The sequence below is a fragment of the Elgaria multicarinata genome, chromosome 22 (genome assembly GCF_023053635.1).
Source record: "Elgaria multicarinata webbii isolate HBS135686 ecotype San Diego chromosome 22, rElgMul1.1.pri, whole genome shotgun sequence".
NCBI classification, from domain to species: domain Eukaryota; kingdom Metazoa; phylum Chordata; class Lepidosauria; order Squamata; family Anguidae; genus Elgaria; species Elgaria multicarinata.
Window position 1 is genome coordinate 8,661,649 of NC_086192.1, and position 23,567 is coordinate 8,685,215.

The 23,567-nt window shown below is 47.2% G+C and overlaps 1 protein-coding gene across 1 annotated transcript in view; it reads left to right on the forward strand.

The window, feature by feature from the left end:
* The window catches only part of CA4 (carbonic anhydrase 4), a 34,439-nt gene extending 12,103 nt beyond the window's left edge, over positions 1-22,336 (forward strand). The window contains exons 2-8 of the mRNA XM_063146535.1: positions 11,685-11,735; positions 14,340-14,510; positions 16,651-16,820; positions 17,646-17,735; positions 19,604-19,667; positions 21,236-21,399; positions 21,886-22,336. Of these exons, the coding sequence (XP_063002605.1) occupies positions 11,685-11,735; positions 14,340-14,510; positions 16,651-16,820; positions 17,646-17,735; positions 19,604-19,667; positions 21,236-21,399; positions 21,886-22,077 (902 nt within the window). The 3' untranslated portion in view covers positions 22,078-22,336. The remainder of the gene's footprint in view (positions 1-11,684; positions 11,736-14,339; positions 14,511-16,650; positions 16,821-17,645; positions 17,736-19,603; positions 19,668-21,235; positions 21,400-21,885) is intronic.
* Positions 22,337-23,567: the final 1,231 nt, after the last annotated feature.

Genomic DNA, 23,567 nt, shown 5'->3' on the forward strand with positions numbered 1-23,567 from the left:
TCAGATATGCAGATGACACCACATTGATGGCTGAAAGCGAGGAGGAGCTGAGGAGCCTTATGACGAAGGTGAAAGAAGAAAGTGCAAAAGCTGGGTTGCAGTTAAACCTCAAAAAAACCAAGATCATGGCAACCAACTGGCAAATAGAGGGAGAAAACGTGGAGGCAGTGACAGACTTTGTATTTCTGGGCGCAAAGATTACTGCAGACGCTGACTGCAGCCAGGAAATCAGAAGACTTCTTGGGAGGAGAGCAATGACAAATCTCGATAAAATAGTTAAGAGCAGAGACACCACACTGACAGCAAAGGTCCGCATAGTTAAAGCAATGGTATTCCCCGTAGTAACCTATGGCTGCGAGAGCTGGACCATAAGGAAGGCTGAGCGAAGGAAGATAGATGCTTTTGAACTGTGGTGTGCGGGGGAAATTCTGAGAGTGCCTTGGACTGCAAGAAGATCAAACCAGTCCATACTCCAGGAAATCAAGCCAGACTGCTCACTTGAGGGAATGGTATTAAAGGCAAAACTGAAGTACTTTGGCCACATAATGAGAAGACAGGATACCCTGGAGAAGAGGCTGATGCTAGGGAAAGTGGAAGGCAAAAGGAAGAGGGGCTGACCAAGGGCAAGATGGAGGGATGATATTCTGGAGGTGACAGACTTGACCTTGGGGGAGCTAGGGGTGGCGACGGCCGACAGAAAGCTCTGGCGTGGGCTGGTCCATGAAGTCACGAAGAGTCGGAAGCGACTGAACGAATAAACAACAAATTTAGATATACGAACTGCTTATAGTAATGTGTATATCGGAAACAGAAGTGTTAAATCCTTCTTTATTCCTATTCTTTATTCTTTATTGTGCACAGACACATGTCACGAAATCTTCTTTTGTTCTCCGTCTTTCTCTCTCTCTCTCTCTTGTAGTTCCCCCTTTTTTTGCTTTTATTATTGCTGAATTATAGATTAAAAGTAAATAAAAATGAAGCGCTTGCAGGTGTGTTGGACCGCCATTCCCATTGGCTGATTGGGAATGATGGGAGTTGGAGTCCACAGACCTGGAGGGCACCAGGTTGGGGGCCATGCTGCCCCTGGTGTGTGAAAAGTGAATCCGTCACGCTGAAGCATTTTATTTTTTACGGATCCTCTTGTTAAGTGGATAGGCGTGTCCCTTGCCAGAGAACACTTTGTAGACACAGGAGGGGTTTAAAATTACCAGGCTGAAAGCAGAGCGGAGATGCCAAGTTATTAAGTGTTGTTGTTATTATTATTTTAAAAAGGAGGTTAATCTTCAGGAGGGGGAGAACGTGTTTGATGAGACCAAACTGCCTTAGGACGAAGCTGTCCTTCGAATGAACTCCGCCTTTTGAAGCGCTATTTATTTCATTTTATTTAAAACATTTGTATCTCTCCCGGGATCCAAAGTGTGGCCTTCGGGGCCACGTTGGTGGAGGACCCGAAAGGCATCAATACCCTGGCATCTCCTTACAGGGCTAGGAGAAATCTCTGTCGGAACGCACCCCCGTCCAGAGAACCGCTGCCGGTCAGAGCTTGCAACGCTAATGTATGCTCTGACCGGCAGAGGCTGCTCCCTTCGCTGCTAAGGAAGACAAGCGGAGAACAGGAGGAGATCTACTCCAGACCGCAGCAGTTTGCTGTAAGATGTTCACCCCGGCTGCTCTGGCGATAGCTCCCTCATAAACCAGATGTGCAGAACCTTTTTCAGCCCGTGGAGCAAATTCTATCTCAGAGCAGCTCTCGGGGGCTACATTCCGGGGTAGGCGGAGTTGAAGGGGGAAAGGGGTGTGGCTAATAAACCAGCTGGTTTTAGCCGAAAGCTCTGGCCGCCAGTCACTAAGCTGTAGGAGAGGCACCTCAACTTTTTAGAACAGGGGGGAAGATTGCGCAAAAGCTGAGAAAACACCAAACAGGTTGGGGGGGGGGGGAAGGCGCACGGCCATCTCAGAAGTTCAGCACCCCGTTGTAAGTGCACTTCTGTGCCTGGCTGTTCCCAGCCACAACTGAGCGCAAACCTGCGGACGTGGGTGTTTCTCTCCCCAAGAGAGTTATTAACTGACTGACCAGTCTCTGGCCTGGGACCTGGGCATTCCGGATCGTGCGGTGCAACGTCGTCGCTTGAAACAAGAGGGCGTCTGCCCCAAGGCGCTTCCAATCAACAGCTGGGAGAGAGGGGAGCCAAGGGTAACGTGAGTCAAACATGAGCGAACGGTCTAGGATTTTGCTTTAGCCAGCCCCAGACCAGACATTTGAGCTACAGCAATGCAGGAGGGATGGGTTTGGCTCAAAGATGACGAGAAAGCTGATAAGCGGAGAATCCACATGGGAGAGACGGAACGCAATGGAATGCCGACGGGCCGGCCGGAACTCATCTCCGTCCATTTGCAGTACGATAAGGGAAAGCTGTTAGAAAATGGCCACGACAGATGTTGATTCAGAGAACTCAGGTCGCTTTGCTGCCCAGAGAAAAGAATAAGATATGTAAAATCTGCACGTGCTGATTTATATGTGTGAATGCAAATCTTATATAAGAATACAGTAGTGTAAGGCTTGTTCATCGAGATCTACCCAACCAATTTTGCTCATTTTTGTTTTAAACTGAAGCTCGAGCAGTGTTGCCATGCAGAAAATTTTGAAAGTTCTAAGAAGTTCAACGCTCGAGCTTTTGTAGCCATTCACTTCCTCCGCACCAAACAGGCAGGGCAGCCCCTCTGCCAATGGGATGACAGGCTTCACCAATCAGTGTGGTGAGAAGGCGGTCCCCGGGAGAAGTCGCGTGGTTCTGGTGTCGTCGCCAGTGGGGAGGGGGGCGGAGGCAGAAAATTGGGGGGGTGCGAGGGAGGGGAGGGGCTGTACCACGTGCAAATTTCAGAGGGGGGATTCATTATGCATGAGCCACAATTGCATCCACACACACAGAAAGCTCGATAGGCGTATCACAAAACATTTGGAGGAAGCTCTTCATTGAGGGGAAATTTTGAACGCTTCTTAATAAAAAATGTACTAGGTACAGATTTTATGCTGCAGCACACGGAAGCGAGCTCAGACAGATGTCTGGGAGAAAAATACTCCATGGAGTATTTGCTGTTGGGACACCACAGAATAACGCCTAAGAATCCCAGGCTCACAGCGGCATGCAGCTCTGGTTTAATACAAGGCCTCTCTCCTGGAGAATGTGTTTTCCTGAGCATGTGCAGAATCCAGTCTTTCCGTCCTCTGAGAAAGCCATGGGCTTTCCCCCCTACATTTGGCGGCATAAAAATCCTTAAATAAATAAATAAACTCAGGTTATGGAAACAAAAACAAAACGAAGGAAGAAAAAAAAAGGATTTATTTTTAGACGGAGTTGTACAAATTAGCTTCTTCCTCCCCGAGTTCCTTGCCAAATCTCAGTCGATAAGCAAAGCGCACGTGCTCACATCCCTAATTTAAATAACATACGCCATGGCATTGTATTGTTACACAGGAACCGAAGGGGGTGGGGGTGGGGGGGTTTGGATGTGCTGAGAAACAGGGAAGGGACTGCATCTTGGATGGTGGACAAATGGGAGGTCAAGATTACCCAAATGCCACTTGCTCCATAAAGTCATCTGTAGGAAGGAAGGATGGCGGGGCGGAGGAGGCTCCCTGAGGTCCAGGAAAGCCTTGGGGACAGAACAGCTGAGGAGTCAACAGAGTTGCACAATAACCCGCACTGACACCTTAAACGGAAAGGGACCACGATTTTGCAGGAGGCCTCAAGGGTACAAATCGATGGACTCCTCCAAAGCGAATGGTGCGACTGTTATACACCCTTGGAATACTGTGTGTATCTAAGGAGTACCTGTGCTGCTTTGCCAGATGATTCATAGAATCATAGAATTGTAGAGCTGGAAGGGGCCTCTAAGGCCATCAAGTCCAACCCCCTGCTCATACAGACCACCACCTTAAGCATCCCTGACAGATGGCTGTCCAGCTGCATCTTGGGTGGGAGAGCCCACCACCTCCCTAGGTCATTGGTCCCATTACCGTACTGCTCTAACAGCCAGGACGTTTTTCCTGACGTCCAGCCAGAATCTGGCTTCCTGGCAATTGAGCCCATTAGCCCCTGTCCTGCGGGGTTTTGATTCCCTCAAAGCCCTGCAGCATCGCTGCTGCGAGGCGGAAGCGATGAATTTACACGGCAGGAGGGAACCTGGGCTATCCAACCAGGAAAAACCGCAGCACCTGCAGCCTTTGGCTTGTCAAGTCTGCCTTTTGCCCCTTATTTACCTTGTAACTGACCTACTCCTTGCAATGGCCGCTTGCTTAGCCTGAACCAAGGCCACCAACGACAGACGAAGAAACAACTTGGCAACCTCAGAGCAATTGAAAACGTCACGGTAAAACGGCACCGTGAAAAAGTGCAGTTGGGGCGGCGGGGGAGAAGCCGCTATGGCTGCAAGTTGACGGCTGCGTCCTATAAAAGATGGGGTGCAACTGTACAGCCAGGACAGTGTATTCAGAGCAAAGCCTCTGGTCAACCCATCTCAAAAAGGATGTCGCCGAGCTAGAAAAGGTGCAGAAAAGAGAGGAACTCAAAATCAATTAAAGGCTTCTGCCCCTTGGATAGCAACTTTAGAGAGCTGTCTGGTTCTGACTGAAACCCGGAGTGGATTCAAGGCCCCACCGACATCGGAGCCAGCAGCCGCTGCTGGAAGACGGTACTCTGTAAAAGTAGGATACTTGGCCACGCTATGCTAGTGACAATGATGGCACAGTTTCTTCCACTCCATGGCCGACCTGGGGCCTCTGAAATAGCGGCACTTTCAGGACAGGACTTTGGGGCAGAGGTGACCATATTGGGAAGTTATGACAACATCAGAAGAGCCCTGCTGGATCAGACCGAGGGTCCAGCTAGTCCAGCACTCTGTTCACACAGTGGCCAACCAGCTGTCGACCAGGAACCAACAAAGCAGGACATGGTGCAACAGCACCCTCCTGCCCATGTTCCCCAGCAACTGGTGCACACAGGCTCACTGCCTCGGATACTGGAGGGAGCACCTAGCCATCAGGGCTACTAGCCATTGGTAGCCTTCTCCTCCAGGAATTCATCCAACCCCCTTTTAAAGCCGTCCAAACGGGTGGCCCTCACCCCATCTTGCGGCAGTGAGTTCCGTAGTTTGCGCGGTGTGAAGATGTCCTTCCTTTGATCTGTCCTGGATCTCCCACCCATCAGCTTCATGGGATATGACCCCACTGGGTTCTGGTATTATGGGAGAGGGAGAAAAAAGGTCTCCCTCTCCACGTTCTCCACGCCAGGCATGATTTCGTAGATTGTAATGAAGCAATCCACGGGGCGAGGGGCTCGTAAGACTGTTACGTCCCGTGTCTAAAATCACCTAATGGCATCACTGCTCTAAGAGGCCCAGCAAGAGGACAGGAGAGCGAAATGACGATTCCTGCTTGTTGCACCCCAGGAACCTTGTACCAGACGGCGTTCTGCCTCCGATGCTGAAGGCTGCTTCAGCCTTATTTATTTATTACATTTTTATACCACCCAATAGCCGAAGCTCTCTGGGCGGTTCACAAAAATTAAAACCATGATAAAACAAGCAACGGGTTAAAAGCACAAAGACAAAATACAGTATAAAAAGCACCACCAGGATAAAACCACACAGCAAAATTGATATAAGATTAAAATAGAGTTAAAACAGTAAAATTTAAATTTAAGTTAAAATTAAGCGTTAAAATACTGAGTGAATAAAAAGGTCTTCAGCTGGCGATGAAAGGAGTACAGTGTAGGCGCCAGGCGGACCTCTCTGGGGAGCTCATTCCACAACCAGGGTGCCACAGCGGAGGAGGCCCTCCTCCTGGTAGCCACCTGCCTCACTTCCTTTGGCAGGGGCTCACGGAGAAGGGCCCCTGTAGATGATCTTAAGGTCTGGGCAGGTACATATGGGAGAAATGGTGGAGGGGCAAATGATCAATGAATAGAGAACAGGGCTTATTCAGTTGCTGTGAGGTGCTTGGAGTGGATAAGACCCTTCTGACTCAACATGGCTGCTAAGAATCCTAAAGAAAGCATTCCTTCAAATAACCTGGCCCCAAACCGTTTAGGGCTTTCAATGTCAATACCAGCACTTTGAATCGGGCCCGGACCTGGACTGGCAGCCAATGAAGTTGTAAAAGGACTGGCATGATGTGATCTCGCCAACCAGTCCCTGTTAGTAAACGGGCCGCCCTGTTTTGTACCAGCTGAAGCTTCCGGACCGTTTTCAAAGGCAGCCCCACGTATAACGCATTGCAGTAATCTTCAAACTCTCTCGTCTCCTTTTAAAGCCACCTTAGCCCATGGCCAAAGATCTGGGAAGATCTGGGATGGAAACCTCCCCCCGCCCTGTTCTGCTGACCGGGCCCCCTGACGCACGCATCCCCAGGCTCTGCTTGGTGTCCCATTGCGGATGTTTTCACGTGGAGCCATTTGGCAGGGACGCGCTTACCTGGGGGCAGAGAAGTGGGGGACGGCGGTGTTGTTTCCTCACATTGTCCTGGCTGGAGACAGCGGAGGACAGATGGGACACAAGTGGAAAAGCAGAGCAATGCGTGCCCTGAACCAGGGCAGGGGAAGGCCAGAACTGCACATGGGGTTCCGTCGCATTGTCTTCCTCGGAACGGCTCCCAGTGCCGGTCTTTATCAGCACTGGATTGTCATTGGGGGCTTCCAGACGGATCATTAATTCCCTCTTCACGGAACTTTGCGGGAGTTCCAAGCGTCTAAATTGGACTGCCTTCCAAATACACTATAGACAATACCCACAAAGAGAAAACTGTCCTCTCCTCTGTAAAAAAGGGCACATGGCCCCCCCTTAGCTGCTTCTGGATGTATTTATTGATGTATTACATGTATATGCCGCCTTTTTTCCTCCAAGGAACCCAAGGCGGCGTACCTAATCCTCCTCCTCCTCTCTGTTTTATGCTCACAACAACAACCCTGTGAGGTAGGCTGGGCTGAGAGTCTGTGAGAGGCCCAAAGTCACCCAGTGAGCGTCCATGGCCAAGTGGAGACTAGAACCCGGATCTCCCGACCGCCAGTCCGACACTCTAACCACTACACCACTCTCATGGGGATGTATCCACTTAGCCAGCATGATTAGCATTTGCTGCTAGTCCAGCCCCCTGTGAATTTCTCTCCCCCCACTTCCATTTTAAAAAGTCACTTATATTTATTGAAGTGTTCAGCATAATGATTACCAACTAGTGCTTAAAGGCTGTCACAGAAACAATGGAACAGCCTGGTGGCTTCCAAATGTTTTGGACTACAACTCCCAGAATGCTTGGCTATGGGCCATGCTGACTGGGGCTGATGGGAGTTAACGTCCAAAAACTCCGGAGGGCACCCAGTTGGGGAAAGCTGCTCCTGGAGGTGAGACTGGGAAGAGGAGGTTGCTAGCGAAACAGACTGTCCTTCGTTGGGAGGTTTTGAACCAGAGAATGAACGTCCATCAGCCAGGGATGGTGTAGCAGTAGATTTGGATTCGTGGTTCCGAGGTCGGAGACAGCACTCGGACCTCGGACCCAGGAGTCTGAGCTCCACTCCCCCTTGCAGCCGGTGCAGACAGAACTGCACCATTTGCCTTCCTGAGCCCGCAAAGGTGTCCTCGCAAGGAAGCTGAGTGGGGAGGAGAAGAGACAGGGGAAGCGGGATATGAGCTGTTCCCCAACTCTCCCCAACCTTCTTCCCTCTCTGTCCGCAGAGCTTTAGCTAGATGGGCAAAAACGCCCATCTAGCAAAAATGCCCATCTAGCGCCTCCACGCTCCTCCCGCCCTGCATAGGATGCCCATCGATCTCGTATCTTTCAGATAAACACTTGTTGTCGAAATGCATTTGGGGGGTCCACCAATCACATGGCACGCTCGGAAGAGTCCGGAATTCAACCTCAGGTTGCGCCTGAATCTGTGTTGAGGCCGGGAGGTGCGAATTGGAACGAGTTCCTCGGACTTCCCTAATCAGCAGGGGGTTGTAGTCTCTCCTGACTCTAAGATTCTAAAATAAACAGGAGCAAGAAAGCAATACGTGCAAATTGAAGTAGAAAGGCTGGATAATCCACCCCACTCGCTGCGTCGAACTGATTCACAAAATATTCCGCTCTACCGAATATTAATTGAATGTTAAGAGGGCGAACTAATCCCCTCTTAAAAGCCAGTTGTCAAGCCATCTTTGGCAGTGCATCCCAAAAGTTAACGATGCGTTGCGTGAAGGAGATCTTCCTTTTCTCTGCTAGTGTGAGTGCCAGACTCCGAGCCCTAGTATTAGGAGAGAGGCAGAGATTGGGGTGTGTGTGGGGGGGGAGATATACTCCACTTGCAAAGTACACTTTTACTGGCTCCAGAGGGAGGCGTCACTTCTGCAACCAGGAGTGAACCCAGTTCCAGTGACTTGGTCGAGTCCAGGCATGCACTGGGCTCAGCTGGGGAGGCTCCTCTGTCGCCCGCTTAAGGTGGCTGAAGACAGATGCGGTGGGGGGGGAGGGGTCATGGTGCGCGGCTCTTAGTGCAGGGGAACTCCAAGCCAATGCTCAGCGCCACAGGTTTTAACAGCAAACATGCTCAGCAAGTGGTTGAGCCCCCGGTTAAACAGCTCAATGTCAGTAGTCATGTAGATGGGCTGTCCATATACATATAGATATAGAGGTGTGTAATGGTCACTCAGTTGAGCTGTCCATCCATATATATGGAAAGAAAGAGAGAGAGAGAGACCCTGTTCAGACATACACTAAGCCACAGTGGTTAAGCATTTTCTGCTAAACATTGAGCCTGTTCAGACACGCTAAACCATGGTTAGGCCGCTAACCTTTTTTCAGCAAATGGTTAGTGAGCATGTATAAAACATTAAAGTTTATAAACCATTAAAGGAATCCAGATTCCAGCTGGACATCAGGAAAAACTTCCTGACTGTTCGAGCAGTACGACAATGGAATCAGTTACCTAGGGGGGTTGTGGGCTCTCCCACCCTAGAGGCCTTCAAGAGGCAGCTGGACAGCCATCTGTCAGGGCTGCTTTAGGGTGGATTCCTGCACTGAGCAGGGGGTTGGACTCGATGGCCTTGTAGGCCCCTTCCAACTCTGCTACTCTATGATTCTATGATTCTATGTAGCCACCGTGGTTAGGAGTGGTTCATGCGGCATGCTACACCATTATGACCCTGTTCAGACAACACACTAAGCCATGGTAGTTAAGCACTTTGAGCTAAACATTATGGCTTAGCGTGTCGCATGAACCCTTCCTATCCGCGGTGGCTCCCTAACCATGGTTTAAACACGTTCGCAAACCATTTGCTGCAAAAGGGTTAGCGGCCTAACCGTGGCTTGGCGTGTCGTCCGAACAGGCCGAAAGAGTGCACGGACGCAGCTATATGGTACGCCTGGTTACCCTCGTCCTTTTCAAAAGCGCAAATGGTTTAAAGTAAGCGGTAAAGCCACAACGCAAAGCGGAGGAAGACTCGCACTGCGCCAGGTGAGAGGTAGCCTCCGAAGGCGGATTTCAGTCCCCAGCGCTGGAACTGGGGTTGAGGGAGTCCTGGGAAAGACGTCCTCCTGAGTCAAAGTCTTCGCTGCTACGCTCTGTCGGCTCAACCTGACAGACTCCTTAAAGATGGCAGTCTAACAGTTGAGGAAATTAGGGTACAATCCTAGGCACCTTTGGACAGAAAAAGAAGTCCTACAGTTCCCAGCATGCACCCTTAGAAATGAAGCCAGAGCTCATCAGCAGCTGAGAGACAAGAGACCCTTGCTCTGAAAAACAAGCCCCTAAAACTCGCAAAAGCTCGCCTCCACCACATCAAATTACGCCCAGTCTTAAATGGAATCTCATCCCGTCCCCTCAAAGTCCCCTCCAGCTCAAATGCTGAAGTCGCAGGAACAGGACACCCCAGGAGGGGACGTTACACTGAATTATTGAGTGGGATCACAATTTCTGCTGACGTGGGGGGGAAAATGTGCTTTCGCTGCCTCGGCAATCTCTGGCGACCTCTAAGAGACCTATCAGCCCTTTCCCAGGGAGGTTCTCCGCGGTTGCTAAGACGCCGTGGCCGGAGCGGGGCCCGCTTTCTGCACCAGCAGCCCCCACGCATACATACGTTCGTGGCACGACAAGTTTCCATTCAAAGAACGAAGGCCTGTTTGTAAAGAGCACTGATCGATGGGGAATCGTTTCGTGCGCTTATTCGGGAACCCGCCATTCTCCTTGCCACCCGCCCCATTTAATCACCCCGCGAGGTATTTTTTACTAGTGAGAAAATTACTGGCCCAAGATCACCTGATGAGTTTTGAAGCCGAGGGTGGCTTGGAATCGTTTTATTTATTTATTTATTTATTTATTACAATTCTATACCGCCCAATAGCCAGAGCTCTCTGGGCGGTTTTAGCCTCACAACAACTCTGTGAGGAAGGTAGGTCAGTCTGCGAGAGAGAAAACCGGCCTTCCAAGGTTGCCCCAGTAAACGCCGTGCCTAAGCAGACATTCAAACATGGCTATCTCCAGTCCTGGACTCTCTAACCACTATACCACATTGGCTTCATAGAATCATAGAATCGTAGAGTTGGAAGGGGCCTCTAAGGCCATCGAGTCCAACCCCCTGCTCAATGCAGGAATCCACCTTAAAGCATCCTTGACAGATGGCTGTCTGGTTGCATCTTGAAGGCCACTGTGGGAGAGCCCACGACCTCCCTAGGTAACTGGTTCCATTGTCGTACTGCTCTAACCATCAGGATGTTTTTCCTGATGTCCAGCCGGAATCTGGCTTCCTGTAACTTGAGACCCTTATTCTAAATTTAATATCTATATATCTATATCTATCTATCTATATTTTAAAAAATGGTATGCCCCCCCTTCCCAAAAACTGTCTGTCCCAATCTCCAAGCTCTTGACCCCACAGCCCACCCATTCTCTCCCAGGGTGCAGGATTTTTTTTTTTAAAAAAGATCACTCTCATTCTGAACAGAAACGCACACACACCCATTTAGATGATATATATGTGAGCATGGCAGGGAGCTTAAAAAGTAGCAAGCCGGGTTATTATTATTGTTGTTGTTATTGTTCTTATTATTTGTTTAGAGAAACACATTGCATGGCCCTCATGTAATAATAATAGAAAAAGCAGGTCAAAGTTTTGCAATAATGCCCTCTATTTTCGGTGTTCACGCTGTGAGTGCTGTTCCTTATGTAACAAAAGGAAGAGATTAGCAGGGTTGGGGGAGTTGAAGGGTACAAAAAAGCTTTAGGGGCGGAAAAAAACAAAGAGGGGGGAAACACACACACAGACCCAAAAAAACCCGCCACATGAGAACGGAGCACGCTTTGTGGCTACATTTTGCCAACTGACTCTTGATGGGAGGTGGGATTGGGGGCGGGGGGAGTGAATGGAATGGAATATTCCAGAAATGGGCATGGCTGTCTGTCAGGCTCCCTGACCAGGAACAGTTCACGCTGCCACATTTTGTTGCAGTTCCCACTTGTCTAGGAATAACTGTCTTTATTCAAGCCACGTATTTCTGAAACTGAAATACAACGGAGAGGAAAGTACACATGGGTCGCTGTAGTGTTGTTGTTTTTTAGGGGGGGGTCATTTCTCCATCTCATACCTTATGTCCAAGACCAGCATCATGGTTGCAAAAGACGACAATATTCTCTAATGACTATAACTCTCTCTTGCAGATGGGCACTGGTGCTACCTTTCCCAGAAGTGTCACGACCAACAATGTAAAGGTAAGTCAAAGCATTAAAAAAAAATACACAACTCCCAATGGGCTTAATTGCACTTATGTCTGTGCCGGATCGGGACCAGAGACACTGTTTCCATGAGCTGATATCTGGGGACAGCTAAGACTGCTGCTCATGGGTGTGTGAGGCCCAAACATTACGGAGACCCTTTCCAAGTTTCAACAACTTTATTGATAGAAAGGATCGTTGCAACGGAGAGAGAAAAATGCACGGAGCACCTTTCTGACTCTTGCTGCGTGTGCGAGCCGTTTTATCAGCAAGTTCTGGTCACGTAAGCATAAAACAACTGAGCATGTGCAAAGTACGACTCAATAGGGAAGTTAGCTGACCACTAGAGTTCCTACAGTTTCTGTGGTTAAGCTAGCTCCTTCCTGTCTGGCCTGTAAGAGGAACTTGCTTAGCAGTCAGCCGCTTCAAAGTTCACCCAGAGTGAATGTTATTTCTGCACCAGGCACAAGATTTTTTTTTTTTAATGAGCTCCAGTACCAACATGGCTTCGCTTATGCTAAGATCGGCCTATGGCGGCCATCACAACAGTGCATCGCTAATGCCTGGAAGTAGGAACCAATGTGCTCTGTGCGTGATTGCATGGAGGGAAGCAGTTCTGGGAACACCCACTGAGGAACAGGCATCCAGAACAGCCGCCATTTTGAATCCAGTGCATGAGATGCACCATTCAGGTACAGTTCTTTTGCTGTTCATCCCAACCTCCTCCTCCTTCGCATCCTTTGCAAAGTTTGCAGCTGCACGTATTGCAACCAGGGTGTAACCCAGGACAGCTTGCACAATTTAAACTATTTTTGATTGCTGCGGCAAACAGCTCGGATCCATATAGCTACATGGTGAATCTGAAGACGAGGAGCTGCGATGAGAGGGAAAACGAGTGAGAACAGCATTGCTCATCTGGATGCGCATGGACCCAAATACACGTACTTGCAAAAATAGTTGTTAGTATACTCATTAATCCTAGTTATTTTCAGGATTGGCAGATACCTGTAAGCTGAATGGAAAAACTATCAAACTGGTTTTGGCCAATGGCCCAATACAATCCGCCATTCCATCTTCCATATTGGCTACTCAGGAACACACTGGCAACGTCCAAATCATGCTGCTAGTCCTCACAATTCAATAGTCAAAGGTATTATTGCCTCTGAACAGTAACACATCTGGGTTACAAGTTGAGTTGCCATAGGTAGCCTTTGGTCCCTTCTGTTTCTCTAACTCTTCCCCCCCCCCTCCAAATACTTTCACATTTGCACGCCATCCAGACTTCTCATGGCAATGAGTTCCACAGGCTGCATGCCACTGCAGACTTAATATCAGTTCCCTATGATACTGGACTTGCAAAGTGTGGGAGCAACTCCTTTCCAGAGCGACCGCCCCCGAGGGCACCCACTTATGAGTCACCAAAAGAAGAAGAAGGAGGAGGAGGAAGAGGAGGAGGAATGCATCACCAAAAAAGCCGGACAAGAGAAAGCAGCAATTTGCATAACATTTGCATATGCTAATTTATGTGTGCAGAGGCAAATTTATAAATAATAACTGCGATTTAAATAGAGACACTTTACATCTCGCTCTAGTGAGGAAGGTGACCTGTGTGGCATTCTCAGTCCACTCTCCGACTTGAAGGCTCCCTCTGTCTTCTCTCTTTATGGCTCTTTAGGAAGTATCCAATGTTAGTCCTGCGTAGAGTAGGCCCATTGAAATGAATGGGACTTTGGTTAGTTATGACTAATTTAAGTCTCATTCACTTCAATGGGTCTACACCATGTAGGACTAACATTGAATAATACCAGACATGTACTGGACATCCCGTCAAATAGAGGACACCTTGAAACAGAGGACTGTCCTCTGTGAACTAGGCCACCTGGCCACCCTCCTTCCCCCTTCCAAGCCATGGTTGGCAAATTGATTTTCAACCAAGGTTAACACCTCTGATTTATGAGAAGGCCACGGTTTTCATGACGCACACACGTCATGATTAACCTTGGGAGGGAAGCAGGAAATTGCTCCAGGAAGGGGAAGACAAAGGCACACGAATTCCTGAAGCTGGCTACTGTTTTACACACAATGGCTTGCAGGGAACCAGGGTTACCCTGGCCCTAATTGATTTAACATCACAAGGGCCTGTTCAGATGACACACTAAGCCGTGGTTAGGCCGCTAACCCTTTTGCAGCAAATGGTTAGTGAGGGTGTTTAAACCGTGGTTATGTAGCCACCATGGCTAGGAATGGTTCACACAACATGCAAAACCATGGTGCACATGAGACGCTAAGCCATAACGTTAATAATCCCATCCTCAGTTTATGCGGCGTTGTTTTGGCCAGATGGGACACAGGTGGGGCTAATTCTATCTCAGCGTGGGCCTGTTCAGATGACACACTAAGCCGTGGTTAGGCCGCTAACCTTTTTGCAGCAAATGGTTAGTGAGGGTGTTTAAACCGTGGTTAGGAATGGTTCACACAACACACTAAGCCATAATATTTAGCTCAAAATCCTTACGCATTGTTGCTTAGTGTGTCGTCTGAACAGGGTCCAATTTAAAAGCCTTTTTGCCCTTTTCACCTGCAACGGCCTGTTCTCCCCAGAACCTCGCCAGTGGGGCCAGCTATATCCAGAGTGCACAAGCAGCGAACAGTCGCCGATCAACATCGTCACCAGCAAAGTGAAGTATGACTGGAACCTGACGCCGTTTCGTTTCAAGAACCACAATACCAACCCAGAGTGCAAGTGGAAGGTGGAAAACAACGGCCATACAGGTGAGAAAACCGAAATCCCTTTCGACCTTCAGGACATGGGTTCATCCCTTGCTTGCATTTACTTATCGGACCACATAATTTGTACCCAAAATGGCACCACTCAACTAGACAAGAGGGAGGGGTCAACACTCTTGGGGGAAATTCAAGGTTTGCAAAAGTACCCTCCGCACACACACACACACACACACACACACACACAAAAACACCCTGTAGGGACCAAAAAACTGTCCAATGAGTGGCCACAGAATGCTGATTGGGGCGTGAGGGACGAATGCATGATGGGAGGGGTAATGGAATGGAGTCTCGTGGAGGAGGGCATGGCTGGCTGGCTGGCTGGCTGGCTGGCTGGCTGGCTGGCTGGCTAGAACACCGAACAGAAGCACCACATACTGCAACATTTTGTCGCAGGTCTCCCTTGTCCCCCTGATTAATCCATGAAATTCTGCAGCCCTGGTTGGCTTCTTTTGAGGCAAGCTTCAAATGAGAGAGGCTGGACAGCAGATGTAACATAGCAGATGAGAGAAGGAGACGACGACCTTCCAGTTTTCACCTCTGACACAAATTCACCTCCTCAGCTTCAGTTAAGAGTCAAGCTCTACAAAGTACATATGTAGGAGAGGGCCTTCTCAGTGGTGGCCCCCCAATTATGGAATGATCTCCCCAATGAGGCTCTGACCCGAGAATAGTTGTTTTAAATGGATATTGTTTTTTATACTTTTGGTGGTTTAAAATTTTGTATATCTGTTTTTAATGTTCATTATTTTTAATTTCTGTAAACCTCCCAGAGAGCTTCGGCTATGGGGTGGTATATAAATGTAATAAATAACAACAACAACAACAACAACAACAACAATAATAATAATAATAATAATAACAACAACAACAAACCCCATCCACATATTTTAGGAAAGGCTTTTAAAAATCTTGGGTTATTGCCTTGTTAACGAAAGTAACCTATTTTTGGAAAAGGCATCAAGAAGGCTTATGAAAAAATGGTCTTTATTCATTTCTGGGGTGATGATTTTTAAGAGAATGTGTAACCCTGTGTGTGTGTGTGTGATTTCCCCAAAATTATGCATTCAGGCTTTTACTGTGAATTCAAAGGGTTTTCTTTCTTTTTATCCCCAATGGCCATCCCGCTGGAGTTACGTTGCTCTTTCGATATGATGTCTAAAACAATAGCCTTGTTGATCTCAATATCTCAATATGCCATCTGACGCTTCTTTTAGTGCCTGCCACACACCTTTGCGCCTCCTAATTTTTATTTTACCTTTTCAGCATTTTTTCCCCCTAATGGCTTTTAAACTGGGAGGCTTCTAACCAGCAAAGCGCTGCCTTCCAGCGCCATCTGTATTTGGGTTTGAAAAACTGGTTTTGCGCTTTGGAGCTCAGATGCCACCCTCTGCTTCGTTAGTTTTGCTCTTGGGCAAGTGACTTTTAGTCTCACCAGTTTGCCTTCCAGGAAAGGAGCGTTTTGCAAACATGCTAGCCATTTTATGAACGGGCAAGCCCCACTCCCATTTATTATTATTATTATTATTATTATTATTATTATTATTATTATTAACATTTTTATATCGCCTCGTAGCTGAAGCTCTCTGGGCGGTTTACAAAGATTAAAAACATTAAAAACAATATGCAAAATTTTAAAAAGATAAAAACTCAAAAGTCAATATACAGAGAGACAACATATATCTAAAAACAAATTAGAGCTGTCAGCCAAACCGAAAAAAAACTAATCAGGGAATCAATTAAAACTCGTCACATGCTGCCTGGAAAAAGAGAAAAGTCTTGACCTGGTGACAAAAAGATAGCAATGTTTGCACCAGCTGGGCCTTTTTTGGGAGATCATTCCATTATTGGGGTGCTACCACCGAGAAGACCCTCTACTTGTTGCCGACGTCCGAGCCTCCCTCGGAGTAGACACCCAGGGGAGAAACTTAGATGTTGAGCATAGCGTACAGGTAGGTCCGTGTCCCATGACTGCCATTTTGTGAGGGTGCCTACGACATTCACTCCAAATTGCACATGTGCCCACCAACCCAGAAAGGCTGGGACCCCTGGTTTATTATCATAAAACATTGTGAAAATAGCAAAACCAGACCTGACGTGGGCCTTTGAATTGCTTTTCCTCCATCAGTCATAGTGCATCTGGACGGATCGTCAACCATAGAGTTGGGTGGTCTCGAAGGTAAATACAAAGCTGTGCAATTTCACTTCCACTGGGGAAATGACGAGAAAGGAAGCCCCAGCACCCGGATCAGCCCTGGATCAGAGCACAGCATCGACGGGGAGAGATACGCCATGGAGGTAAAAGCACGCAGCAGTCTACGGCATTTTTGACCCTGGACATAATCCGGAAGAGTGGAGGTTCCATTCTGGGTTTTAGTTACAGCCAGCCGCAAGTCTAAAGGAGCTGTCCAAATGGGTACAGGACCTTGGATAGTTCCGTTAGATATCTGGCTGGTTGTAACTAAGATCATAAGAAGAGCTGTGCTGGATCAAACCCAGGGTCCATCTAGTCCAGCACTCTGTTCACAGTGGCCAACCAGCCATCAGACAGGGACCAACAAGCAGGACATGGTGCAACAGCACCCTCCCGCCCATGTTCCCCAGCAACTGGTGCACACAGGCTTAATACCTCGAATACGGGAGATAGCACACAACCATCAGGGCTAGTCGCCATTGATAGTCTTCACCTCCAGGAATTTATCCAACCCCCTTTTAAAGCCGTCCAAATTGGTGGCCATCACTACACCTTGTGGTACAGAGTTCCATCATTTAACTCTGCGCTGTGTGAAGAAGTCCTTCCTTTTATTTGTCCTGGATCTCCCAGAATGGAATTTCTGCTCCAACTAAATCAAATCCACCAGTGTAACGGTCTTACACTGGGACCCTTTAAACAAACTTATGCATTTCTCCAGTTGCAAGGTACATGACTCACATTTCTCTCCGCCCCCCACCCCCAAAACGCCATTCCATGCTTTACAATTGCTTCTACATTCCTGAGACATTAGAACAACTGCAAAACTGTCTGCCAAACCCCGGTTTTCAAACGTCGTGGGTTTGTTCGTCAGTAGCACCCGCGAGTAGACAGAGGTGTCCTCTCCTTCATTCTCCGTGCTTCTCTTTCAGCTTCATATTGTCCACATCAAGGAAGAATTTGCCAGTGTTGCAGACGCCATCAAGGGAAAAGGCGTCGCAGTGCTAGGATTCTTCATAGAGGTACGGGAGGGACCGGGTGTTGTTTTAAAAGCCTGGTTTTGAAACTGGGAAAGTGGCGGAAATTGGCCTGGGTTGTGAGGACGGTCGGAGATGCTTCACACTTATGTGATGCTGCAGGTAACACTTGGGGGGGGGGGGGCGCTAGCAAAACGAATCGCTATTGTCATTGGGGAAAATGCTATGTCAGGAACAAAGGAACAAACTCCCCCAAAGTCTTGAAATGCATCTGTAGTCACCTCTGCCTGCCAGAGATGGAAGTAAAAACATTTCAGTCTGGTCAAGCAGCTATGCCAAAAGGGGAATTCAGGAGGTGCCTGACCCTTAGGGTTGTTAAGATAGTCTCTGGGTTGTTAAAACAGACCAAAAAAACCAAAAGGGACTTGGGGGGGTGACCCCCCCAAAAATCATAGAAGTGAGGGGGGAAACCATAAAAGCTCCCCAAAAAAATCATAAAAGGGATCCCAAAAACAATAATCATAAAAGGTACCCCAAAAATCATTAAAGGGACCATTTATTTCATGGCAGGGAGCCCAACATTTCAGTGACGAAGTCCTTCCTCGGGAGCTAGCGAAATATAACGCTTCATTGGGAGCTGAATTGACAGGGATGTGAGAATCACTCCATGACCGCGCGTGTGTGCTTGGCCATCACCCAGTGGCAGAGCACACCGTTGGCCAGGAGAAGGTTCTTTGCGCCTTCCTTGGCCCTAAACAGCTGGGGGCCAGGATGCCGGCCTTCCCCTATATACAACCAGTCAACAGCCGAGGGAGCCTTATTGGTCGTTCCACGACCAATAGAGTGCCACTAAGTAAAAGCACAAAAATGGGCCTTGGCGGCAGTGGCATCTGGGCTCCAGAACCACCTCTTACAGCTTGCTTGAGAGGCAGAAAGTGTGTTGAGTTTTAAATGCCTTTTGGGCATATATATATATATATATATATATATATATATATATATCAGGCTTTCCCTTACTGCTCTGTTCTATCCTCATCTTGTAATGTTTTGATTTATTGTTTCCCTTGATTATACACTGTTTTTACATAGGCTTTATACTGTATTTTTACGTGTGTGTGTGTGTGTGTGTGTGTGTGTGTGTGTGTGTGTGAAATGGTTAGAGAGTTTAGGGGTTTGAAAAGTATAAACCAGTGTGGCATTGTGGTTAGAGTGTTGGACTGGGAGTCGGGAGATCCGGGTTCTAGTCCCCACTCAGCCATGGAAGCTCACTGGGTGACTTTGGGCCAGTCACGGACTCTCAGCCCAACCTACCTCACAGGGTGGTTGTTGCAAATATAAAATATGGAGGATTGTGGATAGCATCTTGGGTTCCTTGGGAGGAAAAAAATTGCATTCATGTAATGAATGAATGAATAAATAAATAGAAATGTGGTACAATAAATAAATAATGTTGCAGCACTGGCAAATACCTCCATGGTTTAGACTTTAGAAAGTGTAGACAATACTGGTTGGATGGGAAAATGGCAGCTCCAGAAGTTTGTATGAAGTCAACAAAAAAATCAGAGGAGGTGGAGTGATTATTATTATTATTATTATTATTATTATTATTATTATTATTTATTTATTTATTTATATAGCACCATCAGTGTACATGGTGCTGTACAGAGTAAAACAATAAAATAGCAAGACTCTGCCGCATAGGCTTACATTCTAATAAAATCATAATAAAACAATAAGAAGGGGAAGAGAATGCACCAAACAGGCACAGGGTAGAGTAAAACCAACAGTATAAAAGTCAGATCAAAATCAAGTTTTAAAAGCTTTAGAAAAAAGAAAAGTTTTTAGCTGAGCTTTAAAAGCTCATCATATTCAAGCTGATCATATTCAAGAATGATGTTTGTCTGTTTTGTCAGGTTGGCAAAACCAACGAGTATTATGAGCCATTCATTTCAAAGCTAAAAGAAATTCCTTATCCAGGTAAGAAACCAAGACCGAATGTGAAGTCAGGCTTTTAAAAACAAAACACAAAAATGTGCATGGCGTTGGAACTGAAGAAAGGAACCGGGGGGCGGGGGCATTTGAGAGCTGCAAAAGAGCTGTACCCCCTTAAAATGGGAGCTTTAAGCTACAATAAACTTTTGTTTTGTATTTTGGGTCCCATGCCCTTTGCCTTTGACCCTTCCTCCTCCTCTTAGGCTCCGCCCACCCCAGGAATGAGACTCCTAAGAGCTTCTTCAAAATTGGATTCCATCCCAGAACTAGTTTTTCTAATCTAGCAGGGATCTTCTTACATTCTTCAACTCCTTTTGGGGGAAAAAAGTAGCATAGAGTAGCTAATACAATTTCCACTGATCAAAACTTGAAGGCAGTTGCCAAAGTAATGATCAAAATATTGTGTCATGGGTAGGGATTGTGTAAAATCCGTTCCCGTCTGCATTTTGTGAATTGTCAGGCGCCTTTTCTCTCATCTGCTCGTTGGTGGAATTGGACTTTTCCCAGTTTCTCAAATTTCCGCAAATTCGCGTTGCAAAAATTGCGCAACCCCCTCCCTCAAATCGCGCAAATCCCCCCAAAGTGGACAGTTTCATCATTCGTCCCATGAAGAAAATGCACATTTTGGGCTGATGTATTTTTACCCAGTTGAATTTTAAGATGCCTTTTTAATAACGTGCTCCTTTTAATAATGTATTGGTTTAAAATGTTTTAATTCGTTATATGTATTTTATGGTGTTTGCATTTGTGTTGTACTCCGCCTCGATCCAGAGGGAGAGGCAGGAAACAAATAAATATATACTTCTTCTTCTTCTTCTTCTTCTTCTTCTTATTATTATTATTATTATTATTATTATTATTATTATTATTATTATTCGTATTTTTCTATGAGTAAATTTGCATAAATTTTTGGAAAGTTTTTTTTAAAAAAAATTGTCCGTAAGTCCACAGAATCCATGCAACTTCGGAAGAGCTGTGGAAACCATGGTTTGGATTCATAGAAACTCAAACTCATTTCATAGAATCATAGAATAGCAGAGTTGGAAGGGGCCTACAAGGCCATCGAGTCCAACCCCCCGCTCAATGCAGGAATCCACCCTAAAGCATCCCTGACAGATGGTTGTCCAGCTGCCTCTTGAAGGCCTCTAGTGTGGGAGAGGCCACAACCTCACCAGGCAACTGATTCCATTGTCGTACTGCTCTAACAGTCAGGAAGTTTTTCCTGATGTCCAGCTGGAATCTGGCTTCCTGTAACTTGAGCCTGTTATTCCGTGTCCTGCACTCTGGGAGGATCGAGAAGAGATCCTGGCCCTCCTCTGTGTGACAACCTTTCAAGTATTTGAAGAGTGCTATCATGTCTCCCCTCAATCTTCTCTTCTCCAGGCTAAACATGCCCAGTTCTTTCAGTCTCTCTTCATAGGGCTTTGTTTCCAGACCCCTGATCATCCTGGTTGCCCTCCTCTGAACACGCTCCAGGCTTGTCTGGATTTGATTCTGTTTCCGGATTTCTGTGCCATCTCTAGTAATGAGACATTTTTAAAAAATCTCTTTAGGAAATAAAACTGAGATGTCAGCTGTGTGCCTGGATTCGCTTATACCTAAAGCAGAGGACCTCACTCAGTTCTATCGATACACCGGCTCTCTGACCACACCCGAATGTAGTGAGAATGTTATCTGGACCCTATTTGAGAAACCGATTCAACTTGGGCTGGAACAGGTGAGGCAAACCAGGACAGCTGTGAGGCAGGATCAAGTTTTAACATACATGTACATTATTACATAGTCGCCCGAAGCTCCTTGCTGTCAGGGTTGCTCTCCCTTTAACTGGCGTGTGCCTTGAAGTATTTCCTAGTAAATCAACAGCTCCACCTGCTGGCCGTTAACATCCACACGTTGCATTTCAGTTCAGTCTAGTGTGCTCAGTTAACTCCAATGCACTTCCTCGAGATATCCATGCCAGAATTTTGACTATGCAGATGAGCAGTCACATTGTGCTTCAAGCCAGGACAAGAAGAACAGTATAGACAGGAGAAAAGACTAAGAGTAAGACTTTAGCCGTTCATGTTGGGATCCCAGAAAGAAAGATATATTAGGAACGAGATAGTAACCCCTCATCTCCACTCTATGCCCCTTAGTTGAGTCCTGTCAGAGTGGGGCTGGAGAAGGAAGAAACTTCATCTTCTGTTTTCTTGGTGGTTCACAGATCCAGGAATTCTGGATGAAGTTGTATTTTGGAGACAACAAAGATTGGTGGATGGTGGATAATTTTCGACCCGTTCAGCCTGTGGGCGACCGAGAGATCTTAAAGTCAGACTCCGATACCCTTATGCCTCCGGCAAAAGCATCGTTGCTAATCCCGACGGCTGCATACCTCGCACTCAGTCTTATCCAGTGATTATTTTAAACATGGCTCCTCGTTGCAACGCTCCCAGCCGTGAAAAGACTTGACTCGTGCGCAGCTGAGACTCACACCCACTGGCGAGGCCGAAGGAGGACGCAAAGGAGCAACAACCTCATGGCCAACATATATATTCACTGTGTCCCATGTCAAAGACTCCTAATTTTACCATGCAGGAGGTGTATCCATGCAGAAACAAAACCGGAGACATATTCTTGCATGAACTTGCTAGCTAGCTATCAATGAATGCAGAGAGACCCACCCCCCATTAGGAATATCATTCCCCCCCCCCCCGATAATGGGTTTAGGTCACCCTTCCCAACCTGGTGCTCTCCAGATGGGTTGGACTACATCTCCCATGATGCCCAGCCCTGACTATTGTTTTAGATGTAGGGATTTAACCTTTGCCTTCCTGGCACTGTCTCTTTTAGGAGGCGTCCCCTTTCCCCTAATATCATCACTCACATAGGGCTCACAACGAGGAAATTTATAACCGCAGGGAGAAAACACGCAACGCGTGAAATGAATGCATTTACCGTTGAAACCGATTGCCTTCAAATTTGCCCAAAGAGGTGCAGAACGTGCAAAGGCAGGATTTCTGCATTTTTCTCATAATGCGAACGCAGGGGACTGTGAGATTTGAGGGGCTAAATCTGTAGGTGAGAAGGGGAAATTTAACCCTTACTGTCCCTGCTGGGAGGGGGAACAGCTTTGGGGAGGGGCATTCGCAGAAAAGGTTTGGGGTGGGAGCAGGAGGGATTAAGAACCCTTCTTTTTCCACCTTTCCAAATACTCACTCTTATGATCGAATCTGCCTGCAGCTGCATCATGTAGGTAGCCCTTGAATTGTGGGCAGTAGCTAAACCGACTCCGCCCACCAGGCTGCCCATTGGGTCCTACCAAACAGGAAGGAGTAGAAGAGGCCTTCCTGTGCCAGTTGAACCTTGATCAAGCCTGGTGTGAACCTTCCTCAGCTCTGGTGTGTTCTGATATCATTGGTTACTGTTCAATCCTGACTCAGTTCAGACCACTGGCAAATGCAAATATAGAAACCTGGATTTGCCAAGATACTATGAAATAACTTTTTTAAAAAAGTATCCACCTTATATGTGACTAATAAGAAAAAAGAGTTGGTAAAAGTCTCAGATTCCCAGAATTCACCCCAACCTTGAATCCTGAAATGTTACCAAATTCAGGCGCCATTTTGTTTCACCAGCCAGCCGTGTGCCGAGGCCAACCTGTTCATGGCTTAACGTTGAGTTGTTCAAGCGGATTCAAGTAGCACAAGCAGGCCCTGAAGGACGAGACTGGTGGGAGATTCAGGACAAATAAAAGGAAGCACTTCCTCACATAGCGCAGAGTTAAACTGTGGAATTCGCTACCACAAGATGTAGTGATGGCCACCCATTTGGATGGCTTTAAAAGGACGGTGGGCAAATTCCTGGAGGAGAAGGCTATCCATGGTTACTAGCCCTGAGGGCTATGTG